The 22,926-nt window shown below is 53.9% G+C and overlaps 1 protein-coding gene and 2 pseudogenes across 1 annotated transcript; all 3 read right to left on the reverse strand.

Annotated features, from left to right (window-relative positions):
- Positions 1-2,448: 2,448 nt before the first annotated feature.
- Positions 2,449-6,339, reverse strand: LOC132511538 (uncharacterized protein SPEM3-like; annotated as a pseudogene).
- Positions 6,340-10,570: 4,231 nt separating this feature from the next.
- On the reverse strand, positions 10,571-11,917 carry LOC132511539 (spermatid maturation protein 1-like; annotated as a pseudogene).
- Positions 11,918-15,429: 3,512 nt separating this feature from the next.
- Positions 15,430-19,021, reverse strand: LOC132511540 (neuroligin-2-like). Its single transcript, XM_060134759.1, is given in 6 exon segments — positions 15,430-15,801; positions 15,804-16,314; positions 17,114-17,710; positions 18,076-18,268; positions 18,392-18,577; positions 18,751-19,021. Coding segments are annotated over 6 exon segments (2,130 nt in total).
- Between the last annotated feature and the right edge of the window lie 3,905 nt (positions 19,022-22,926).

Consider the following 22,926-nt stretch of genomic DNA (forward strand, 5'->3'; position numbering starts at 1 on the left):
GGGCCTTACCTTTTGCTGCGGAAAACTGGCCCCCGTTCTTGGCTCTTCCAGAGGCCAAGAGGGTTCCCAAGACACGGTCCGCCAATGGGTCTGCAGACGAAGGGCCCTAAATTTAGTCTTGAAAGAGAACAAATAAATACCTCCTCCGTCCTTGCCCGTTTCTCATATGCTGGTCCCCGCCCCCATGGAACGGTTCACCTGACTCAGCAGGTAGAAAGTAGCTGTTTGGCCCCTCCTAAGGACTGCAATAGCCTCCTTCGCTGCCCCTTGTCTACGTCCCCTTACCTCTTTTTCAGAAGAGGCTAGTGGTTTGCAGCTTCCCTGTTAGGGTTAGCTACAAAGGCTGGGAAGAGAATGGATAGGAAGATTCAACAGGTAACTTCTTCCTGCTGCCTGTAAGGCCACGCCCTTAAATTATAACCACGCCCCTTTCTGGAGACTGTCGGGGTGGTTCCAGACCAGCCCGGCCTCCAGTCAGAGTTCAGTCACTCCTTTCGCTGGGCAGAGATCTCTTGGCTATCCTGGGAGTTGTAGTTTGTCTTCAAAGCTACCAGGGCGTTGGGGCCACGCCCCCACATCCTTTCCTGTTCCGTTGAAGTAGTGCCTGATGGAAGTTGTAGTTTCTATGGAGGTAAGCTATTCTGTGTCTTTATGATAAACTATTCTGTGTCTTTATGATAAACTATTCTGTGTCTTTACAAGGCCAGGTGAAGCGCACAAACGCTCCTTGGGGTTAGAACAGAGGCCTAATAGGATGGATCTGAATAGCAAACAATAATGAGGGACATACACTAGGGAATGCAGAGAAATAGGGGACTCTACATCTCACTTGGGAGTAGAGGAGCCCTGGTCATTTAAATCTAGAAGGGTTCTTGCATGCAATTATAACTTCAGTTTAGAGATGAGACTGCAAGCCTAGAAAGGTTGCACATGACTTGTCCAAGTTCAGAGCTCAGCCAGAGAGCTGTTGGAAATGGGCTCTCCAGCTGGGACGTATCTCCTTGGAATCAGTGGTGGTAACGTTAGACAAGAACACACCGATAGTGTGCATGTAGTGACACAGGGATGGACATCTGACTCAGGGAAGGGACATATTAGTGTTGCCCACCTCAGACACACAAGTGGTGTCAGGGAAAACACTTTGGAATCTCGCAGTTTATGTGTGTATACAGAAGAGTTATCAGGACTGAAAATCAAGTCCAGAGGAAACTCCAGCTGGGCTAGGGCAGGGCAATGAAAAATTATCAGGGGAAGGAAATGGCTTTCAGCAACCAGTGCTATCATATACACAGCTTAAGTCCAGGATGAACCTAGGACTCAGAATAATAGGACAGAAAGATAGGACACCAGAGACACGCTCACAGATTAGACCAATGCATACTGGACCAGGATTTCTAACATTCCTTTTTCCTAGGGGTCTGTCTCCCCAGTGAACTAGGCCTAAGTCCATGGGCAAGAAAATTAAGTGGAGACACCTCGAAATATCTAGAGGCCTGTGAAGGAGGGGACCCTCAGAATCCAGGGCTCAATTTGGAGAGCCTAAAACACAAGGTTTCCTAGTCACTGACAAAGAGAGGTCTTCTCCCTCAGTAACCAAGAGCCCCAAACACAGCCCAGAACGGGGGAGGCAAGTTTCCGTACATCTGGTCATGAGCCAAGAGACCAGATGAGGAAAACTGAAGCCTGGGCTCTTCTCACAGTCTGGGGAAATCAGGCACTAGGTGTCCAGCCCCACATCTTACCTCCTCCCTAGAGGGTGGCTTCTGAACCACCCTAAAAAGAGCAAAGTTCTCTAGGCTCTGGGGGAGCTTTAAGATGCTGGGGGTGGGTGACAGGGAAAGGAAAATTGCTCTAAACTCTAAAGCACTGCTCTCCAATAGCATTTTCCATGATGATGCAAATGTTCTAAATCTGTGCCGTCCAATGCAGTAGCCACTAGCTCCATGTGCCTACTGAGCCCTTAGAAGGTCATGGCACTGAGGAACAGAATTTTTTTTTTTTTTTTTTTTTTTGGCCAAGCCATGAAGCTTGCGGGGTCTGAGTTCCCCGACCAGGGATTGAACCCCAGCCACAGCAGGGAAAGCGCCAAGTCCCAACACCTGGACCACCAGGGAACAGAATTGGATGCCAGGGAAATTCTGTTCCCTGAGGAAGAGAATTTTTAACATTTTAACTTAATTTTTAACAGAATTAATTTTCCTTAATTTTAACTAATTTACATTCCAATAGGCATTTGGCTAGTGGCTACTGTAATTGACAGTGCAGCTCTAGGGCCTTGGGGATAACGGATTTAGCTAGACAGCGATGGAGGGAAAGCAGGGATAATTTATGTCCTCATCAGGCCCTGTGGGATGGGGCTGGGGTGGATGTCCTCAACCACCCACAGAACACTTCTCTTGTCTCTTTATTCCTCATGCATATCTGTTCCCTCTTTTTCTAAGTTGTTCATCACACACTGATATCCCCACTCCTTGATGGTCTCCGGTGAGTTGTTGGATGTCTCTCAGTGAAGGCGCCTGGGAGACACAGCTTCGCACTTGTCCCTGCCTGCTCTGAACTGTCTCTGGCGGGCGTCAAAGACCACATGTCCTAGCCGGGTGCCTGACCCAGGACAGTAGGGCTTCCAGCTGGTTTTGGGAGGCGTAGACATCTGGCGATAATTCTGGCAGGCTGGAGGAACTGTGGTACACCCAGTCTTGGCTGCCTGCTCGCCGGGAGGGTGATTGGAGCTCAATCAGTACAGGTACCTCTGAGAAGGTTTGCAGGTCATTGTAGACCACCTGAGCCCTGGGAGAGCAGGAGTTCTGACTGGGTGGGACAGAAGTCCATGGTATGTGCTGCCCAGCATCCTCCTTTCGAGGAACTGCCTCAGATATAAATGACTTTCAGGTCTGATGTGGGCCCAAAACTTGGACAGAGTCAGTTCCAGATTGTTCTTGTGGAGGCCAGGGTTTGGGATAAGGCATGAGTTGTTATGGAGGCCTGATCTCTTGAATAAGCCAGAGTCTTGAGTAAGGGCTGGACCCTTACGGGGGCCAGCATCGCGATTAATTCCTGAGTACTTGTGTTAGTTAGGGACATGGGTATGTTCTGAGCTCCTGTAATTTCCAGTATCTTGGGTAAGGCCACATCTCCTTTTGACTTCAGTGGCTTGGGTAAGGCCTGGATACTTATGGAGGTCAGAATCTTGAGTAAGGCCTTGGCTCCTGCAGACTCAAGAATCTTGGGTAAGACCTGGATTGTTGTAGTCTCCTGAGTCTCGGGTAAGGCTTGAGCCCTTATGGAGGCGAGGGGTTTGCACAAGGCCTGGGCTCTTCAGATTCCTGGCAAAGGCCTGAGCTCTTGTTGGCTCCAGAGTCTTGGGCAAGGTATGGACGCTTCTCTGGCCCAGAACCTTGGGTAAAGTCTGGACTCCTAGAGACTCCTGAATCTTGGGCATTACCTGTACTCTTGTCACATCCAGAATCTTGAGAAGGGTGTGGGCTATTATGGAAGCCAGGTTTTTGGGAGAGCTCTTGACTTTTATACAGTACAGTCTCTTGCTTTCGTTCCAGATTCCTATAGACTTCAGAATAATGCATAAAGCCTGAGCTCCTCTGAATGTCAGAAGTTTGGAGAAATGGTATGTTCTTGTGGAGACCAGAGGGTTGGGTGAGATATGGGTGTATAAAGAAACGTCTATCTCGAGTAGAACCTAAGCTCTTCTGGGTGCTAGAATCTTGGGTAATGACTGGATTCTTCTGAAGATCAGAGTCGTGGGAAAGGCTTGGATTCTTGCAGAGGTAAGGGTCTTGGGTAAGGCCTGGAAGCTTGTGGAGGCCTGGATCTTGAGCAAGGCCTGGGTTCTTGGGGAGACCTGGGTCTCGGGTAAGGCCTGGGTTCTTATGGAGGCCTGGGTCTTGGATAAGGCCTGGGTCCTTGTGGAGGCTTGGATTTGGGGTAAGGCCTGGGTTTCTGAAAACTCTACAGTCTTTTGAAGGGCCTGGGGTCCTTTGGAGGACAGAGCCTTGGTTGAGGCCTAGACTCTCATGAAGTTCAGGGGGTTGGGGCTGGTTTGGGGTTTGGGAAGTAGTGGATAACTGGGGAGGGATGGGGCCCTGGAAGAGAGGACAGACTGAGGAGACTTAGAGGCTGGGGGGAAGGTGGGGGGTTGTATTAAGGTGGAGGGCTTCTGGTGGTTGCTGTGTTGAAGGACAAAGGATCTGGGAGAAACGAGAGGCAGAGAAAGAGTGCATGGTGGAGGCATGGTGCATGGTGAGCTCTGGGCACTGGTTGGAGAATGGAAGCAAGGTTGAGAAGGTGCAGCATCCTTGGAGTACATCAGGAATGTGGGGTAGACTGGAGTCTGGGGGTCTGTGTTTCTCTTCTCAGACCTGCAAGGATGGAAGCTGCAGTAAGGGAAGGTCTTGGACTGTACAAATTTGTCTTTGGCATCATTTGAGGTCTTCCCTTCCATATTCCCCAACTCCAGGTAACCCAGTATGGATCCTGTGGAGGACTTGGCACTGTCCCTACTACATTGCTTCAGTGTTTGCTCTGCTGTACCAGAGCTCACCAGACCATGCCCCTCTTGGGGCCTGGAGGGGGTACCAACCCATCCACACTGAGGCGGCATCCAGCAGCAAGTTCTTTCTGGAATACCCAGAGTTCTGAGGCAGACACACATGGAATAAGTTCTGCTTTACCCTGCGGTCATGGTAGACCACATGGCCGGAGGAGAGGCCTTGGCTAAAGGCAGACAAGGTAGAGGGAATAGAACCTAGGATGGGCGTAGGGGTGGTGGATGGGACTTGAGTGTTTGTCAGGGCCATGCCCAGCCCTGGGACAGAGGTTGTGGCAGAGATCGGGACAGGGGCTGGTGTAGGGGCTAGGGCAGGAGTAGTAGCAGGGGCAGAAGTTGGGAGAGGGACCAGAGTGTTGGCATGGATATAGGTCAGATGAGCATGGGTCAGGGTGCAGACAAAAGTTTGGCCCAGGGACTGGGCTGAGGCATGTGAGGTGTCCTGGTCTTGGGCCTGGGCTGGGGTATGGGCTGAGGTATGCTCAGGGCCATGGACCTGGGCAGGGCTGTGCTCAGGGGTGAGGGCTGGGGAAGGGGTCTGGGCCTGGGGGGTGGTGTGCTCAGGGGAGTGGAATGTGAAGCAAGTCTGGGCCTGAGGTGGGGCGTGCTCAGAGGGGTGGGTGGAGGAGAAGGTCTGGGCTTTGGCAGGAGTGTTCCCGGTAGGGTGCACTAGGGAGAAGGCCTGGGTCTGGGCGGAAGTGTGCTCATGGGCGTGGCCTCGGGAGCAGGTCTCGGCCTGGGTGGGGGGCGGGTGTGCCCAGGGGGGTGGGCTGAGGAGGTGGCCTGGGCCTTGGCAGAAGCATGCACAGGGGGCTGAACTGGGGGGCGAGTCTGGGTCCGGGCTGGGACCTGGGCTGGGTCAGAGTCTGGTGTCTTAGTCTTGCTGTCTTGGGGCAGGCGGAGTGGAACCACGTCCACCTTGCTCATCCTTTGGAGCTTGGAAGATGTCTCCTGCCTGGAGTACAAGGTGGCTTGGGACTTTAAGGCTGTGACCGGAGGGGCCTCCCCAGCTCCCACTACCCGCTCCATCCACAGTCCCCGTGGAGCCTCCGTGGAAGCCCCAGCCCATCCACACTGAGGCGGCATCCAGCAGCACTTAGAAGCATTCTCGTCATTTGTGTCTGGTATCCAGGAGTTTGGGTGGTGGTTTGGGTGCCCGAGCAGGAAGCTTGGGCGATGGCGGAAGCGGGAAGAAACTCTTGAGCACAGGTTCTTGGGATCCACGGAGCAGCGCATGCACATGCGATGGCTGCCTACACAGCTGGCTTGCTTGTCTGCGGGGAAAGGTGAGGTGGGTCAGGGCCTGGGTTCCTGAGGGGCTGAGAATCAAGGCAGGGATAGAAGAAAGGGGACAGGCCCACATCCCCTGAGCCCACGCTGGCGCCCACTCACCTTTGGGGAAAATACGATTGAAAAGTACCCGCAAGTAACTTCAGATGCCTCCAGAGCTGAGGGAAGCAGGGGAGGGGGGAGACCGGGAGCAGGGTTAGCCCTGAAATCCAACACTTGTCCAGCCACACCCCAGCAGCCCTCCCAACCTCAGCCCCTTCGAGGCCCCAGGGCTCCCCCAACCCCGCTGCCCAGATCCTGCCCTGACCATAGTCACCACGTTCATCCCCAAGTTGAGGAAGATGAATCTGATCAGGAGCAAAAGAATTGAGTCTCCTTGCTCCTGGCGTGTCCTGGGGATGGGGCCAGAGCACGGCTCGGCTCGGTAGAGGGCTCGCTCACCCACGGCCGGGGGTCCAAGCATGCCTGGGTCCCCTGGCCTCCACATAGTCACTGGGAGCCAGACTGGGTCATAATGGGGCAGGTGGTGAGGTCACAGTGAGGGAGGGGGACGAAAAGGAGGGCCCAGAGTGGCATTCCCTGGTAACCAGGGTCAGGTAAGCTGAGCCTGGACAGTCAAACAGGGCCCGGTGGCCGGCACACCTCCCCTCGAGTGGTCATTCATTCGCTCACCACCCACTGACTCACTTGTTCAAATGACACATTCTGTCTCTTGGCCCCTCTTGAGACTAGGAAGACCTCGGCCTCAGAGGCCTGCTGAAGGCCTGGCTGGAGTCCAGAGCCTCAGCCTTCTTCATGCCCTTCACTGGGCCTGGAGCTGGACCTGCCCAGATGTGGAACCTCCCAGATGGAAGCAGCTTCTTGCATGAGGCTCTTTGGGGACAGGGAGAGCTGAGACACAGAGGAGGTGCCCAGAGACCAGTGGCTTGGAGTCTGCAGCTGCAGATGTACTTAGTGCATGGTATAGGACCAGGAGGGGCCTGCTGGCAGAACTGTGGCCACTAAACCAAGGGGACCCTCAGGCCAAGAAGGGGACACTGGCTTATTATTGCAGGAAGCCAAGCTCAGGGGCCCAGGCTGGCAGAAGGAGTGGCACTTCCAAGCCACAGACCACCAATGTTTCCTGGACTCTGGCGCTCTTTATTAAACTCTCCATGCCCTGCCCCCCCCGCCCCCCCCCATTTGCCGCCGGTCAGTTCATTTTCCCAGTCTGGCTCCTGTGCAGAGAGGGCCTCGAGGCCGAGGTGGAAGGTAGCAGCGAGTTGGCCCGTGCTTGGCTCTCCTGCCGTTGCCGCTTCTGCTCCAGGCTGTCATACACCTGGTAGTTGGCATTGCCCCCCCGGGTTCCGGCTGAGTGGCATGAAGGTGGGCGGAGGTGGAGGGTTCTCGGTAGCCTGGACGTCGGGCAGGGGCTGGGAGGGGCGGAGGAGCAGCGCTGAGCTGGGAGCCGGGGCCCGCTTGTACGAGGCCTCGGCCAGCACCGTGAGGGAGGCGGACGTGGCCAGAGGGCGCCGCACGGGCAGCATCTCGGCCCATTCGGCTGCCCAGCGCCGCACCGCGTGGGGATCCTGGGAGTAGTTCAAGTGTCCCGTGAAGGGGTGCGGGCTGCGGTTGGGCTGGCTGTGAGCACAGCTGGGGAGGCTCCGTCCATGGGCCGGGTGGGGAGTTGCGCTGCCAGGCTTCGGGCAGGCAGCCCAGGAATTATTACATTCCTTTGTCCCAGGGGTCTGTCTCCACAGTGAACTAGGCCTAAGTCCGTGGGCAAGAAAATTAAGTGGAGACACCTCGAAAAATTTAGAGGCCTATGAAGGAGGGGACCCTCAGAATCCAGCGCTCAATTTGGGGAGCCTAAAACACAAGGTTTCCTAGTCACTGACAAAGAGAGGTCTTCTCCCTCAGTAACCAAGAGCCCCAAACACAGCCCAGAATGGAGGAGGCAAGTTTCCGTACATCTGGTCATGAGCCAAGAGACCAGATGAGGAAAGCTGAAGCCTGGGCTCTTTCTCACAGTCTGGGGAAATCAGGCATTAGGTGTCCAGCCCCACATCTTACCTCCTCCCCAGAGGGTGGCTTCTGAACCACCCTAAAAAGAGCAAAGTTCTCTAGGCTCTGGGGGAGCTTTAAGATGCTGGGGGTGGATGACAGGGAAAGAAAAATTGCTCTAAACTCTAAAGCACTGCTCTCCAATAGCATTTTCCATGGTGATGCAAATGTTCTAAATCTGTGCCGTCCAATGCAGTAGCCACTAGCTCCATGTGCCTACTGAGCCCTTAGAAGGTCATGGCACTGAGGAACAGAATTTTTTTTTTTTTTTTTTTTTTTGGCCAAGCCATGAAGCTTGCGGGGTCTGAGTTCCCCGACCAGGGATTGAACCCCAGCCACAGCAGGGAAAGCGCCAAGTCCCAACACCTGGACCACCAGGGAACAGAATTGGATGCCAGGGAAATTCTGTTCCCTGAGGAAGAGAATTTTTAACATTTTAACTTAATTTTTAACAGAATTAATTTTCCTTAATTTTAACTAATTTACATTCCAATAGGCATTTGGCTAGTGGCTACTGTAATTGACAGTGCAGCTCTAGGGCCTTGGGGATAACGGATTTAGCTAGACAGCGATGGAGGGAAAGCAGGGATAATTTATGTCCTCATCAGGCCCTGTGGGATGGGGCTGGGGTGGATGTCCTCAAGCAACCACAGAACTCTTCTCTTGTCTCTTTATTCCTCATGCATATCTGTTCCCTCTTTTTCTAAGTTGCTCATCACACACTGATATCCCCACTCCTTGATGGTCTCTGGTGAGTTGTTGGATGTCTCTCAGTGAAGGCGCCTGGGAGACACAGCTTCGCACTTGTCCCTGCCTGCTCTGAACTGTCTCTGGCGGGCGTCAAAGACCACATGTCCTAGCCGGGTGCCTGACCCAGGACAGTAGAGCTTCCAGCTGGTTTTGGGAGGCGTAGACATCTGGCGATAATTCTGGCAGGCTGGAGGAACTGTGGTACACCCAGTCTTGGCTGCCTGCTCGCCGGGAGGATGATTGCAGCTCAATCAGTACAGGTACCTCTGAGAAGGTTTGCAGGTCATTGTAGACCACCTGAGCCCTGGGAGAGCAGGAGTTCTGACTGGGTGGGACAGAAGTCCATGGTATGTGCTGCCCAGCATCCTCCTTTCGAGGAACTGCCTCAGATATAAATGACTTTCAGGTCTGATGTGGGCCCAAAACTTGGACAGAGTCAGTTCCAGATGGTTCTTGTGGAGGCCAGGGTTTGGGATAAGGCATGAGTTGTTATGGAGGCCTGATCTCTTGGATAAGCCAGAGTCTTGAGTAAGGGCTGGACCCTTACGGGGGCCAGCATCGCGATTAATTCCTGAGTACTTGTGTTAGTTAGGGACATGGGTATGTTCTGAGCTCCTGTAATTTCCAGTATCTTGGGTAAGGCCACATCTCCTTTTGACTTCAGTGGCTTGGGTAAGGCCTGGATACTTACGGAGGTCAGAATCTTGAGTAAGGCCTTGGCTCCTGCAGACTCAAGAATCTTGGGTAAGACCTGGATTGTTGTAGTCTCCTGAGTCTCGGGTAAGGCTTGAGCCCTTATGGAGGTGAGGGGTTTGCACAAGGCCTGGGCTCTTCAGATTCCTGGCAAAGGCCTGAGCTCTTGTTGACTCCAGAGTCTTAGGCAAGGTGTGGATGCTTCTCTGGCCCAGAATCTTGGGTAAAGTCTGGACTCCTAGAGACTCCTGAATCTTGGGCATTACCTGTACTCTTGTCACATCCAGAATCTTGAGAAGGGTGTGGGCTATTATGGAAGCCAGTTTTTTGGGAGAGCTCTTGACTTTTATAGAATACAGTCTTTTGCTTTCTTTCTAGATTCCTATAGACTCCAGAATCGTGCATAAAGCCTGAGCTCCTCTGAATGTCAGAAGTTTGGAGAAATGGTGTGTTCTTGTGGAGACCAGAGGGCTGGGTGAGATATGGGCGTTTAAAGAAACGTCTATCTCGAGTAGAACCTAAGCTCTTCTGGGTGCTAGAATCTTGGGTAATGACTGGATTCTTCTGAAAGTCAGAGTCGTGGGAAAGGCTTGGATTCTTGCAGAGGTAAGGGTCTTGGGTAAGGCCTGGAAGCTTGTGGAGGCCTGGATCTTGAGCAAGGCCCGGGTTCTTGGGGAGGCCTGGGTCTCGGGCAAGGCCTGAGTTCTTGTGGAGGCAGTCCTGGGATCATTGCTGGGGTTCATTGCTGGGGTCTGTGAAAGTGGTACCTGTTGAACCTCAAGTCATTTTGTTTGCACAATGAACATCTCAACAGATATAGAGGAATATAGACCTCACCTTCCATACCAGATGGGTTCCTGGAATGTGAGCAGATAGGCCTTTTATGAATCACCCTGCTTCTCTGTTCATTTTCATTTGACTAACGTTATCGATCATTTTAAGCTGATTCCATTAAGTGGGTCTATATTGAGCACCTGCTGTGTGTTTGGAGTCTTGATGGAAAATGCCCACTGGCTATTTCTCTTTCTTTCTCTCTTTTTTTTTCTTTTTGGCCATGCAGTGTGGTTTGCAGGATCTTAGTTTCCCGACCAGGGATTGAACTGGGGCCGTCAGCAATGAAAGCGTGTAGTCCTAATCACTGGACATCCCGGGAATTCCCTGTGGCTGTGTGGGCCCTGGCACCCCCCAAACCACCACAAACCACCTCCTCTCTTCCTTTTATTCTTCTCCCAGTCACCTCTCTGTCAGGGAACAGTATACCTAGGCCTTTCCCGTCCCCTCAGCCGTGCTGGATCCAGAGACCAGGGGGTAACAGTGGGACAGGGCCTCCACCTCCCTGGTCAGCTCCCACAGCTGCCGCCTCACGTCTCTGGCATTATAGGCTATGCGCCCTGAGGAGTGGCGCTGGGGGATGTCTGCGACGTGGGCTGGGCCCAGGATGGGTGGCTGGGCTGGCGAGCACTGCTCCTGTTCTGCTTGGGGCACCCCCCAACCATTCTTGTGGCTCAGGGCCTGAGGGCTGTGGGGCGGGGGTTCACAGGGTACGCGTAGGCCTGTAGGCCCAGCTCTGACTGCCTCTCTTTTGAGCGGCCTTCCCTCTACAGTTTGCTGGAAGCGGATGGTCTGGGTAGGTGGCTCCACAGCATCCTGGGCCCAGGGAGTCCAGAACCCCTGGGTGGGCTGAAAGCCTTCCCAGTCCTTGGGGCAATTCCAGTTGTGGGGGCAGATTGTTGTGTGCTGACGTGGGGGCTTCTCTTCATCGCTGTCAGTTGTCAGGGGCCCAGGCTACGGGGCGGTGGGCGCGGCATGCTGAAGAGTCGCGACGGTGATGGCGGCGAGTGGGTGGGGGGGACACGATCATTTTCACAGGGTCCATGGTGCACCGAAGGCAGACTGCAGGGGCGCTCTGCTTCGGGGGCTGGGTCTGCTTCCCAGGTGAGCATAACTTAGAAGCTTCTGTGGATCGGGGACAGGTGAGAGGCTGGTGGGGAGCCTGGCTCCTCCAGGGATGGAGAGGCAGTTTGCAGGAAAAGAAGCTGCATAGTTATGGTGTCTGAGCAGGGAGAGCGCGAGGGGAAGGGGTCCACTTAAGGTCAGGGCTAGAACACCCCAACCTCCCCATCCTCCACTTACCTTTCTCACAAATAACACGAAACACTTGGTGTAAGAAGCCATGGAGTCTGCGCCAGAGCTAGGTGGGGGAGGACACAGTGACTGAGTGGCCGTGGCCATGGGGGTCCCTAGGGCCCCAACCTACTGTGCCCACAGTACTACCAGCCGCCTTCCTGTCCCAGAGGCTCCTGGGGGTAAGCGGGTCACAACGATGTGGGGCTCTCCCTCACAGTGTGCCAAGAGGGAGAGTCCTGGGCCTGTGTTTGACCCTCCAGCCTGGGCCAGGGCTTAGCAGAGGCCAAACCCTTCACCTTGCATGTCTCTCCTGTAGCCAGCCACCTGCACCAGCCCATAGGCCCTCTGGCCTGTTTGGTGTCTGTCCCCATCAGCCCCTGCCTGGTCCTCTACACCAGGCTCTGACCTCTGCACAAACACTGGTCCTGATCTTAACTCCCCGAACAACCCCATTACCAATGACCACCTCACCCCAGCACTCACTCCCCCTTTCTCTCTGACCTCAGAGCTGTTCACTGGAAAGGGCTGTGGGCTCGGACCCCCTCCTCCTCCCTCACTGGCAGAGTCACTTCTCCAGGGTTTGTCTCTTCAGAGCCCCACCCCTACCTCCCAACATAACAGCAGGCAAAACCAACAGTTAAACTTTTATATTTACAATATTCCATCCTGGAGTCCCTGCGCCGTGACAAAGTCATGATGCAATCAAAGGCAGGACTGCAAAGCAGCACTGTGCCAGGAAGGTGGACTACATCTCTATTGATTTGTTTGGTTGTGTTAAGCTTATCTATGGAAACAGTACAAGGGGGATTTGCGCCCAGGGTTAGGAAGATGAGAAAAACTACTACCCCCCCTACTATTGTTATTACAAAATGGAAAATACCTATTTTGGCCCCAGGAAACTGGGAATGCAGTACACAAATGGAAATATAGGGATGTTCCTATGGAAAACACCCCCAATTGAACAACAGTGGCCCTACGAAGGGGTTGTTGTTGATTTTGCTTTCATATGGGTCCACTATAAAGAAAGGTTAATACTCTGGCAACTATTGCCAGGTGATAAACAGGAGCGTAGGAGGTATTGTAAGTGCTACTAGTGGAGTCAGGTGCACAGGAACTGTAGGATATATTGTAAATATTTTTAAGGCACTATTCAAAAAACTTGCCCATGCATTTAAGAACAAAAAGTGTCATGAAGAACCTAGGGTTAAGAGAGGAATAAAGACACAGACCTACTGGAGAACGGACTTGAGGATATGGAGAGAGGGAAGAGTGAGCTGTGACAAAGCGAGAGAGAGGCACGGACATATATACACTACCAAACGTAAGGTAGATGGCTAGTGGGAAGCAGCCGCATAGCACAGGGAGATCAGCTCGGTGCTTTGTGACCGCCTGGAGGGGTGGGAGGGAGGGAGGGAGACGCAAGAGGGAAGAGATATGGGAACATATGTATATGTATAACTGATTCACTTTGTTATAAAGCAGAAACTAACACACCATTGTAAAGCAATTATACCCCAATAAAGATGTTTAAAAAAAAAAAAACTTGCCCATGCAGAAAGAACACGAAGATTGCACTTCTGTATTAAAGACCTTACATAATAGCTTGACTTAACTATTAGAAAATAACCTGCAACTAATGAGAACTTGGGGAATTATCTTGTTAGTACATCTAGAAGCTGGGGACATTTTCAGAAAACTGACAAAAATATTTTGAGGTTAGAACATGTTGAGATGTTTTGATTTTGTACATGATGATGAAACCTGCCTATATATAAATACCTGCTCTGAAAAATAAATTTGTGCTTGACGTGCTGACATCTACAAAGGGTGTCAGGTCTTGTTTCCTTCGCCGACGCCGTCCATCCCTCAGGTTTACCTGGACTCGTTGGAGCTGGACTCCGACAATTTACAATATTCTCTTCATCTTTTGCCAGGTTTAAAAATGTGTACAGAGCCGCGAAGGGTTGGGGTGGGGACAAGGGATAGTCAAGGAATTGTTCTGGGGACAGGGGCTGGACATTGGAGTCCGTGGCTGAATCATGGGGTCCCCCAGCCCCCCTCCCATGCCCCAGTTTGGGGGGCATCTGTCTACAGGGTTCAGGGCCCAGGTCCCTAGCATTTAGAAGGCAGGGCTGTTTGGAAAGGAGCTAGACCAGGCAGGGGAAGGGGTAGGAAAAGAACTAAGTTTCCATGGGTGGAGGTGGGGGCAGAAGGGACAGTCAGGAGGCAAAGTTCTGGGGAGCCAAGACCAGGGATTTGGGGGTCAGTGGAAGACAGCACTCCACCCCCTATTCAAATTTGGCACTAATGAACCCACAAAATGCCAGCAGACGAGGATTGGCTCCTTCTCGGCTGGTGTCCCTTGAAACCCTTCCCGACATTGTTCCTTTCCCCAGAGGCCCAAACCGTTTCTCTTTGGGCAGTCACCTTACACACATCCTTTCAAATCAAATTCTTCCTGCTGGTGTCTGCCCAAGCGCTGTCCCCCACTGCCCCCTCCATCTGTTCCTCAGTACAGCTGACCCCGTTCTCTCCCCCAACCTGTCCGGGGAAGTCTTTCTCCCCCGCTCTCCTCCCCTCCCTCCTCCACTGCTCCTTTCCTTCAGCCCTGGGGGCCCAGGGGAGAGGGGGCAGGTCAAAGGAGGGGGTGGGCAGCTGAGGGGAGAAGCTGGCTTGGGACCAGGAAGGGATGTCTTCAGAGGGGGACGGCGAAGGGGGGAGGGAAAACAGGGGCAGAGAGGGAGGGATGAGACATGGCGAGAAGAGGGACGCAGGCGGGACCCCTTTAGCTGCCACCTCCCCCTCTCCTGTATCCTACCTGCCCTGGCCCAGGGCTGAGGAATCCTTGGCACGTTTTGGGGGGTCTTCGCCCCTCAAACCCACCTCAGCAGTTTGGCACGGATGAGCGACGGTCTGAGGACTGAGGGAAGAAGGGCTGCCCTCAGACCGCGGTGAGAGTTTTGGTCAAACATGCACGGCCTCTGTGGGTGGCAGGTGCCACGCAGCCCCCCACCCCACCCCACCCCCCGAACTCTAGGGGAAGGAAGGGCAGAGCTTAGGGTCTGTTCATCTCCTCAGCGTTTGTCCCTCCCCCTCAGCTTCTGTCAGTTTGAAGTCCTTTCACACCTGCTGTGTGAGAAGTTAAGTGCTGGGCCTGAGGCCCTAAGATGCAGGGAAGTGCTGGAGAGAAAGGGGTCGTCTGCATGGGAAAACGTACATCCACATGCAAGAACATGTTTCCACTCAGAAATGCATCCTGGACCCAGGGGAAGACAAGTTCCCAGGCAGCACAGGGATGCAAGGTCTCCTCTCTTCCCCGTGGCAGGGAATGTGTGTCTGTCATCTGTGGAAGGCGAGGCCTGCCCTGGGGAGACCGTGCTTCACCTCACTTGTGCCACGGGGGATACACATGCTTCGCTGGGGCGGGAGGGCTGGGGGCAGGGCAGGGGGGCTGTGATTTCCTCGCTACTTCCCAGGCACCACCCTGCGTCGTCCGGTGGCCAAGGGTCGCTGTTTGTGAACACACCACTTCCAGGGTCTCCAGGGGGTGGGAGGAGGGAGGAGGTGGGGGCACAAATCCCCACAGAAATTCTTTGAGGGAGCCAACATGTGTCCAGGGCGGCAAAAAAAAACCCTCACCCTGCACATGGTTTCTCACCCCCTCGTGAGAAAGCACAACTCCACGTGGGAAAATACTTCCACGTCTCCACACACCGAAGACGGGTGTCCAGACGACGGAGGGGAAAAAACCCCCCCCCCCAGTTGTTCAAAGGCCCGGGTCCAGAGAAGAGAACGGGCCACTCTGCGCGGGAGAAGCGCACACATCCCGGCGAGGAAACCCATGTCCACCTAAAGCTCCTCGATGTGTCACAGCTCCACACGACAAAAGCCTGTCGCCAAGTCCTCCTCCCTGCCTTCTGAGCTGGCCGGGAGGGCCGGGGAGGGGGGCCTCCCCGAGCCGCCCCCTATACCCGAGTGGTGGAGTGGGGATGGGGGAGCGTGTTGTTGTGGCTGGTAGCGGTGGGGGGAGGCGGGGGGAAGGGCCCAAAGGGATGCAGGGAGGGGGGCGGCGGGGGAGGGGGTGGCCCCAGGCCGCTGGGCAGCAGGGTCAGGGCCCCGGGGGCCAAGAGTGGCAAATCGTCCGGCGCCCGGTGCAGGGCCAGGGTGTAGTCGGGCGGGCAGGCGGGGCGCAGGGCCACCGCAGGTTCCGCGCCGACGCCCCCGCCCCGCTTCAGCTGCAGCGACACCAGCTCCTCCTCGGGTGGCAGCTCACGGCCGGCAGCAGGGAGCAGGGTGCCCCCGCCGGGCACGCCGGTGCCCGAGCCGCCGGGGCGGGATGGGTGGGGAGGCTGAGCCGCCTGCACCGCAGCTCCTGCCGCCGGTCCCGCTTGTAGTAGAGGGCGGCGAAGGCAAGGATGTTGAGGAAGAGGAGGGAGGCGCCCACGACCACGGTGACGCTGAGCTCCGTCGAGTAGTCTCGGGAGTCCCCGGGGAAGCGGTCGTAGGCCCGGGGGCCCGGCTCGGGCTTGGGCTCGGGCTGCAGGGTGGCCGGAGGCGGGGGGCGGCGAGTGCCGGGGGCACCAGGGGGCGGGCGCGGCGGCCAGCGCGTGGCGTAGGGAGGGAGGCGCGTGGTGGTGAAGATCTCCGTGTGCAGGTTGTGCAGGTGCGGCACGAGCTTCAGCCAGAAGGCCACCTTGTTGGCGCGGTAGTTGGCGCGCACGCGCGGCTTCAAGCCGATGTGCAGGTACTGCTTCTCCTTGCTGTTGAACTTGCTCCACACCACCTCCTCGAAGTGGTTGCTCTTGGTGTGGATGAACTTGGTGTCCTGTGGCACCGGCTGGTTGGGGTCGCTGTGGACACAACGGGGCAGGGAAAGGAGGAGTAAGGGTGAGGCTCCCATGAAAGGCAGGGGTGCGGGCGTGCTATGGGAGGAATGGGGAGAGAGATGGACAGAGATGCAGAGAGCTGGGGAGACGGGAAGTGAGACAGAGACGGATACGAAGAGACAGAGAAACTGCCAGAGACGTTCGGACAGACAGACAAAGAGGGATGAAGCCAGACTGCCAGAGACAGTCTGAGATGAGGACAGAGGGGCAGAGAGGGAAGAGACAGACCACCAGTGACAGAGGCAGAGTCTGAGAATGAATGAGATAGAGACATATGGAAACAGAGACACAAAAGGACATGAGAGACAGCCAGGGGGAAACCAGCGAGTACAGAGTAACCAGATCAAAGCAAGCAGAGATATCAATAGATTTCAAGAGAGAGAGGCAGAGACAGCAATAGACAGACAGACACAAACCCTCACACACACTCAGATACACAGATGGGAGCACTCAGACAGCGGGCCGAGCTCTGGGAGGAGAAGGAGAGAGCTGGGTGGGCAAGGGAGGGAAGGAGAGACAGACACGGAGCCAAAGGCACCAAGTGAGCCCGCCCCCCAGAAAAGACAGGGACCTCTCTTCCAACTCTTCTGAGTCTTCAACACACGCAGAAGAGCTGTCCGGCAGGTGTCTGAGTCGAGAAGGCAAGAGTGCCTTGATGGAGGAATGATGGCCGTGTGAAGGAGAGGGAGAGAAGGGGCTGAGGATGGAGGCGGTGTGTGCCCTGACCTGCAGGGATGCCTGACCCAGCCCCTCTGGCCCTCACCCGGTCTTGGCGAAGTTGGTCCAGTAGGTCATGACCACGGCGCTGAGCATGACATCATTCTTGGAGAAGTTGCAGGGGAAGAGGTCGGTGGCACCCACCATGGGCACACCAAAGACGTAGGGTAGCTCATCCCTGTGCGCTGCATCTGCCCACTCGGGCCGGCCCTCAGCCTGGCAGTGGTGGTAGAAGGTGTAAAAGTAGACAGGGGACTGGTAGTCAGCGTGCAACTTGGCGGTGGCCACAGCCGGTGCCACCCACTGGTGGCCAGTAAAGAGCGCCAGCAGGGTCTTGCGCCACATCTCGCCATTGTCCCTGTCGGCCCAGTCCGTGTACATAAACTTGATGGTCTGCCGCAGCACATCCTTGCCCTCCGGGTAGCCATACAGGTTGTCCACAAAGTTGGAGACGGTGAAGTCGAAGGCGCTGGCGGACACGCCGTCCTCGCTCTCCGCCGAGTCCTCCACGAACTTGAGGCCCTCTCCCTGGTTGACACCGATGAGCATGTCATAGTTGAGGAATTCTCCCTGCTGCATGAGGATCTCAGGGTCATCGGGGACTATGTCACCGTCCACCACGGGCCCAAAGGCGATATCGTAGCTGGGGAGAAGGGGTCAAGGTCGCATCACCTGTTCACCGGCCTCCTCTCAGCTCACAGCCTGCTGAGTCCTCTGCTCAGAAGACCCCTCTCCCCTAGTTAAAACCTTCTGAGCCCTTCAGGGTACTTGACCTCTCAGGAAGTCCTCCCTCAAGCACTTCATGGAGCCTCGTGCACACTGGCTCTGTTTAGGCACCTCCGCCTAGGGAAGGCTTCTGGGAGAAGGCAGGGCCCCGGGAGGGCCTTGAAGTCCACATCTCCTGGCTAAATGGAATGCTTGTGGCCTGCGGGCACCTCTCACCCTCAACCTCCTTGGAACCAGCAAGGAGAATGGAGGCCTGGACCTGGCCCTCTCCCACCCCCATACCGGGCGGGCTGTATGTCCTGGTCCACCAGCTCCCGAGAAGGCTTACGGCGCAGACACTCCACGGCCTCTGCGCTGTCCTCCCGGTCACAGCCCACCTTGGCCGCCAGCAGCCGCGTGTACTTGAGCAGCTGGTAGTTGACAGACCACCTAGAAATAGCAGTGCCACTCTGGGCGATGGCCTTCTGGAACAGCCCTGGTGGGACAGGCAGGCTTTAGGCTGGGCTGTTATCAGCCTGAGGGAGGAGAAGGGGGACCTGGTGGGGTTGGGGGTGTGAGAAAGGGGACAAGAGGGACAGGCTGAGGAGGTGGCTGGTACCTTCCAAATGGTGGGAGAGGATCAGAAGGTTGACACAGGAGGCCCCTGCCCCAGATCCGAAGATGGTGATGCGCTCGGGGTCGCCCCCAAAGTGGGCAATGTTCTCACTGAGCCAGTGCAGGGCCTGGATCTGGTCCACGAGCCCGTAGTTGCCTTTTGCAGCCTGGTCCCCAGTGCTGAGAAAACATGGGGGTAGAGGAAAAAAGGGGGCTTCCTGGGGGTGTCACAGCACACTTTCCCTCTTTCTGGGCAGCTCAGTCCAACCCAGAAGCCATTCTGCTTCTGCTGGGTTTAGAGGAACCCTGCCAGCAGGCCCTCCTCCCAGACTCCAGCCCCTAGAGTTGGCTGCCCACCCTCAGCAGGCACCCCAAGCCGGTAGTTGAGTTTGGCTACAATGACGTTGCCGTAGGTGGCCAGGACAGAGCCATCCAACATGTTCCCAGTGCCCTCCATGTAGGAGCCACCATGCAGGAACAGCATCACCGGCTTCCTCCCGGAGTCCCGGATATCTGCGTGGGGAGGGGGCGGGTCGGTGGGCTGGGGGGTGGGGGACAAGGACACAGTCAAACCAGAAGCAGCACCGCCCAGCTCCCAGGCCTGCTGAGTTCCAGCCCAGAGCTCAGGGGACATGTCACTCCCATACCTGGGGGGCAAGACTGGATTCTCCTCCCTCCCTCCCCAGCTAACCCTGGCAGACGATCCCTCCCCACCTCCTGCCGGTGTGCCCTACAGCACTTCTCCCCATGCCTGGCAGACCTTCCAAGAAGCCTAGCAGAGGCAGGACTGGGGGCTGGCCCTCCTCAGGGCATCTGCTGGACCCAGAGGAACCCCTCCCCACAAACACACAGCAAATCTCCTTCCTGCTCCTAGGAAGAGCGAGCTCCCAAGGCTGTCACTGGAGCTAGAGATCCTGGGAGGGTCCTGGCGTTTCCTTCGACTCAGGCCGTGGGCCTCAGTTCCACATGGTAGCCTGGTCTGTGGGTGAGGGTGTGCCAGGCCCTAGGGTCCCTAGGGGCTTGGTCTCCTCCCCAGTTACCATGGCAACCCCAAGCTTAATTACTGTGGCCGGAGGCGGCAGGGTGGGAAAGAGCCTGCCTAATGAAGCCAGGGTCCAGCTCTAGTCTCGGACCCCCCAAACTGGCCTAAGTCCTGAGCTCTGGACCCTTCTCTTGCCATGTCCCCAAAGGATCCCATGATCACTCCCATATGTAGAAGGCCCCTTGAGGGGTAACTAATTCCGGAAGAGGGTGGGAGTCTGCGAGGGCTTGCCAGGGTCCCTGCCCCTGCAGCTCCTCCACGATGCAGCCACAGTGCCTGTGCTGGCGTCACCCCTGGCCTCCAGGCCCTCCTCTTTCTTGACACCTGCAATCTCTGACCAGCCTGGGCACTCGGGCAAATAAGATCCAGGCCTGGGCCTCCACAGCTGGTCCCCAGTGCCTCTGCCCGCCTCCCTCATGCCGCTAGGAACTTCCCTCCTGGCAGAAGGTCAACCAACAGGTCACTGAGACACTCCCCTCCAACCCCCCACAGACACCTTCCTGCCTCCTGTCTCTTAGGACCTTCTATGACACCTCCTTCCACCTGACTTTGGCCAGGAGCTCCTAGGTGGGCAGTGCCCTCTCTGTGTCCTCCCCCAATCCTATTCTTTGTTCCTGAACCTCCAGTGGCCTTCCAACAGTTCAGGCTGGTCTCCTTCCCTCCGAGGTCCTGTCCTAAATGTCCTCACCCCTCCCCGCTCCTCCCCACCCAGCACCTCCACTCCCAGCGAGGGGGGAGGGGGAGTCAGAAAGGGGAGGAGCAGGAAGGGGGCTGGGGCGACAAGAATTCCAAACCAACAACAAAAAAGAGGATCAAGAAAGAAGAAAGAAAAAAACAACAACCAAAAAACAAGAAGCTCTCGGGGCAGATTCAACAAGAAAATTAAAAAAACCCAAAAAAACAAGAAACCAAAAAGATCCGTTTTTGGAAAAAAAGAAAAAAGTTCTTTGCACTTTTTCAAAATTTTGTGGTGAAACTTCAAGATATTGGGCCCTGTTTTCAAAAATGTCCAAATTCTTTAATTTGCTTCAAATGTGCGTTTTCTGCATCGGACAGGCTTTTTTTTGGAAACTGTAGCAGCTTTCTGCTGTTTCGATTGTGGCATCAATTTGCCAACTTAAACTTGTTTTTTTTAAATGTTATTTTGCTCCAAATTAAAATTGTTTTTTCAAATGTTATATTTCCCAACTTTAAAAACAGTCCAAATGTCTTGGGCTTCCCTGGTGGCACAGTGGTTGAGAGTCTGCCTGCCGATGCAGGGGACACGGGTTCATGCCCCGGTCCGGGAAGATCCCACATGCTGCGGAGAGGCTGGGCCTGTGAGCCATGGCCGCTGAGCCTGCGCGTCTGGAGCCTGTGCTCCGCAACGGGAGAGGCCACAACAGTGAGAGGCCCGCGTACCGCAAAGAAGAAAAAAATAAATAAATAAATAAATTTGTTTTAAATACAATTTATTGAACTGTAACTTTATAAAACTTAATTTTTAGTAATGACTGTTTAACAACTGGCTCAAAACATTCCTGAAAAGTTAACAAATGGCTCTCGAGCCAGTAAGAGCCAGTTTCAATACACCACTGTAAGGCAATCATCCCCAGACAATTTTCTTTTCATCTGATGTGGGAAATTGCCTTTTATAAGATACTTCATTTGGGCTTCTCATCACCCAACAAAATTTTCTCATGTATGGAAAGTAGGATACTTGAAGATTCAAAAAACACAGAATTTAGTGTGTGTGAGAAGTTCAAAGTCATAGGAAACAGAAGGAAACCTGTTTAATATACAGGTTCCAAAGAGGTAGAAAGGACAGGAAGGGAGTTTTCTCCATCTTACCTGGATCTGTGTCCATCACCATGCCTACCCATTCCTGAGTTGTCAGTTTGCAAATATCCTTGTCCTTCACCATCCAGGAACAGGGAGCTTCTGAGAAAAGTGCACCACAGAATGGCTTCACTCCGATCACACAAGCATAGCCATATAGCTCTCCCCCAGCTAACACATCCAAGATTTTGACTGTGAAATCCATCTGGCATTGAGACTGGCAAAAATGGACACAAGGTAATTTGTATATTGTGTTTTCTATTTTCTTTTTCAAAGAATCACGGTCAACCTTTTCTTTAGCACATCCCAGAACTTTCTTACTCCTATCATCCACTCCAATAAAAAGATAGCCTCGGGCTTCCCTGGTGGCGCAGTGGTTGAGAGTCCGACTGCCGATGCAGGGGATGCCCCAGTCCGGGAAGATCCCACATGCCGCAGAGCTGCTAGGCCCGTGAGCCATGGCCGCTGGGCCTGCATATCCGGAGCCTGTGCTCCGCAACGGGAGGGGCCACAGCAGTGAGAGGCCCGCGTACCGCAAAAAAAAAAAAAAAAAGAAAAAAAAAAAAAGAAACGAAATAGCTTCCTTATTTTCAGCTATAATTTGTCTCCCTATAACTTCCACCTGCTGGGACTCACAAACAAATCTAATTGCTTTTGAACTAGCAGAACTATACTCTCATGACTCCCAAGGCTCATTGATGTTACTTGGTTGTGATGACAACCATGATAGATACAAAGTTTTCTGAGAGTCTAGCTCCATATGAACATCTGCTCCACATTTCCCCAAATTTCTCACTCATTCTCCTTTACAAGTTGCTCCTGAGCTATGATTTTACTAAGCTCTTCATGCTCTCAGACATAAACTGAGAGGAATGAGATTTAAAAACAATTTTTTTTTTTTTTACCTGATGCTCTTGCTTTTCCTCTTATTGCTTCAGTTCCACATCTGGCTTTTGTCTGAATGTTTGCCTTCTGTCACAGCCCCTGTTGCCCTTTGATATCAGCCTGGAAGGAGCAGGAACTCTGCCAGACTCCCCTAGTCTTCATAACATTGACCCCTGAGGAAGGCTGATAAGGACTCAAGAAAAGCCTATGACAGGGCAGATTGTCAGGCCAGGATCTGACCTCTGGGAGAGAATAAAGTATTAGTGGGGAAATTCAGGGGTTTTCAAGTGAGGGGCCAAAGCTAAAACATCCCTCCTCTAAAGGGCTGAGTGTTATTTCTATACATCATACAAGCATCTCCTGTCATGGTTAATTTCACTTCAAAGCTCTACATTTATTTTAGATTAAGCTGTCCTGTACATATCTATTATGAACAATATTAACCTATTCTATCACCTTCCAAATCGTTTGTCCTATTCTATTCACTTTTATTCTCTTTTTCCTACTTTTCCTCTTTGTTGGACACAAGACCCAGCCTAGAAAAATACTCTTTGGTGAAGGTTTGGCTACCCCTGGATGAGAGGATTACAGATGATTTTTCATTGAATTTCTTTTCCTTTCCTTTTTTTCTTTAACTTTTCTCTATTTTCTAAATGGTCTACAATGAACATCAATTGTTTGCATAATTAAAAAAAACAATTAAGTGAAAAAAATAAACAGGTAAGAGACAGTTATCTCTTTTGGGGATGCTGGTTAAACCGGAACAAGTGAATATTGGCCAGCAATTATTGATG

Source organism: Lagenorhynchus albirostris, chromosome 20, assembly GCF_949774975.1.
Source record: "Lagenorhynchus albirostris chromosome 20, mLagAlb1.1, whole genome shotgun sequence".
Taxonomy (NCBI): Eukaryota; Metazoa; Chordata; class Mammalia; order Artiodactyla; family Delphinidae; genus Lagenorhynchus; species Lagenorhynchus albirostris.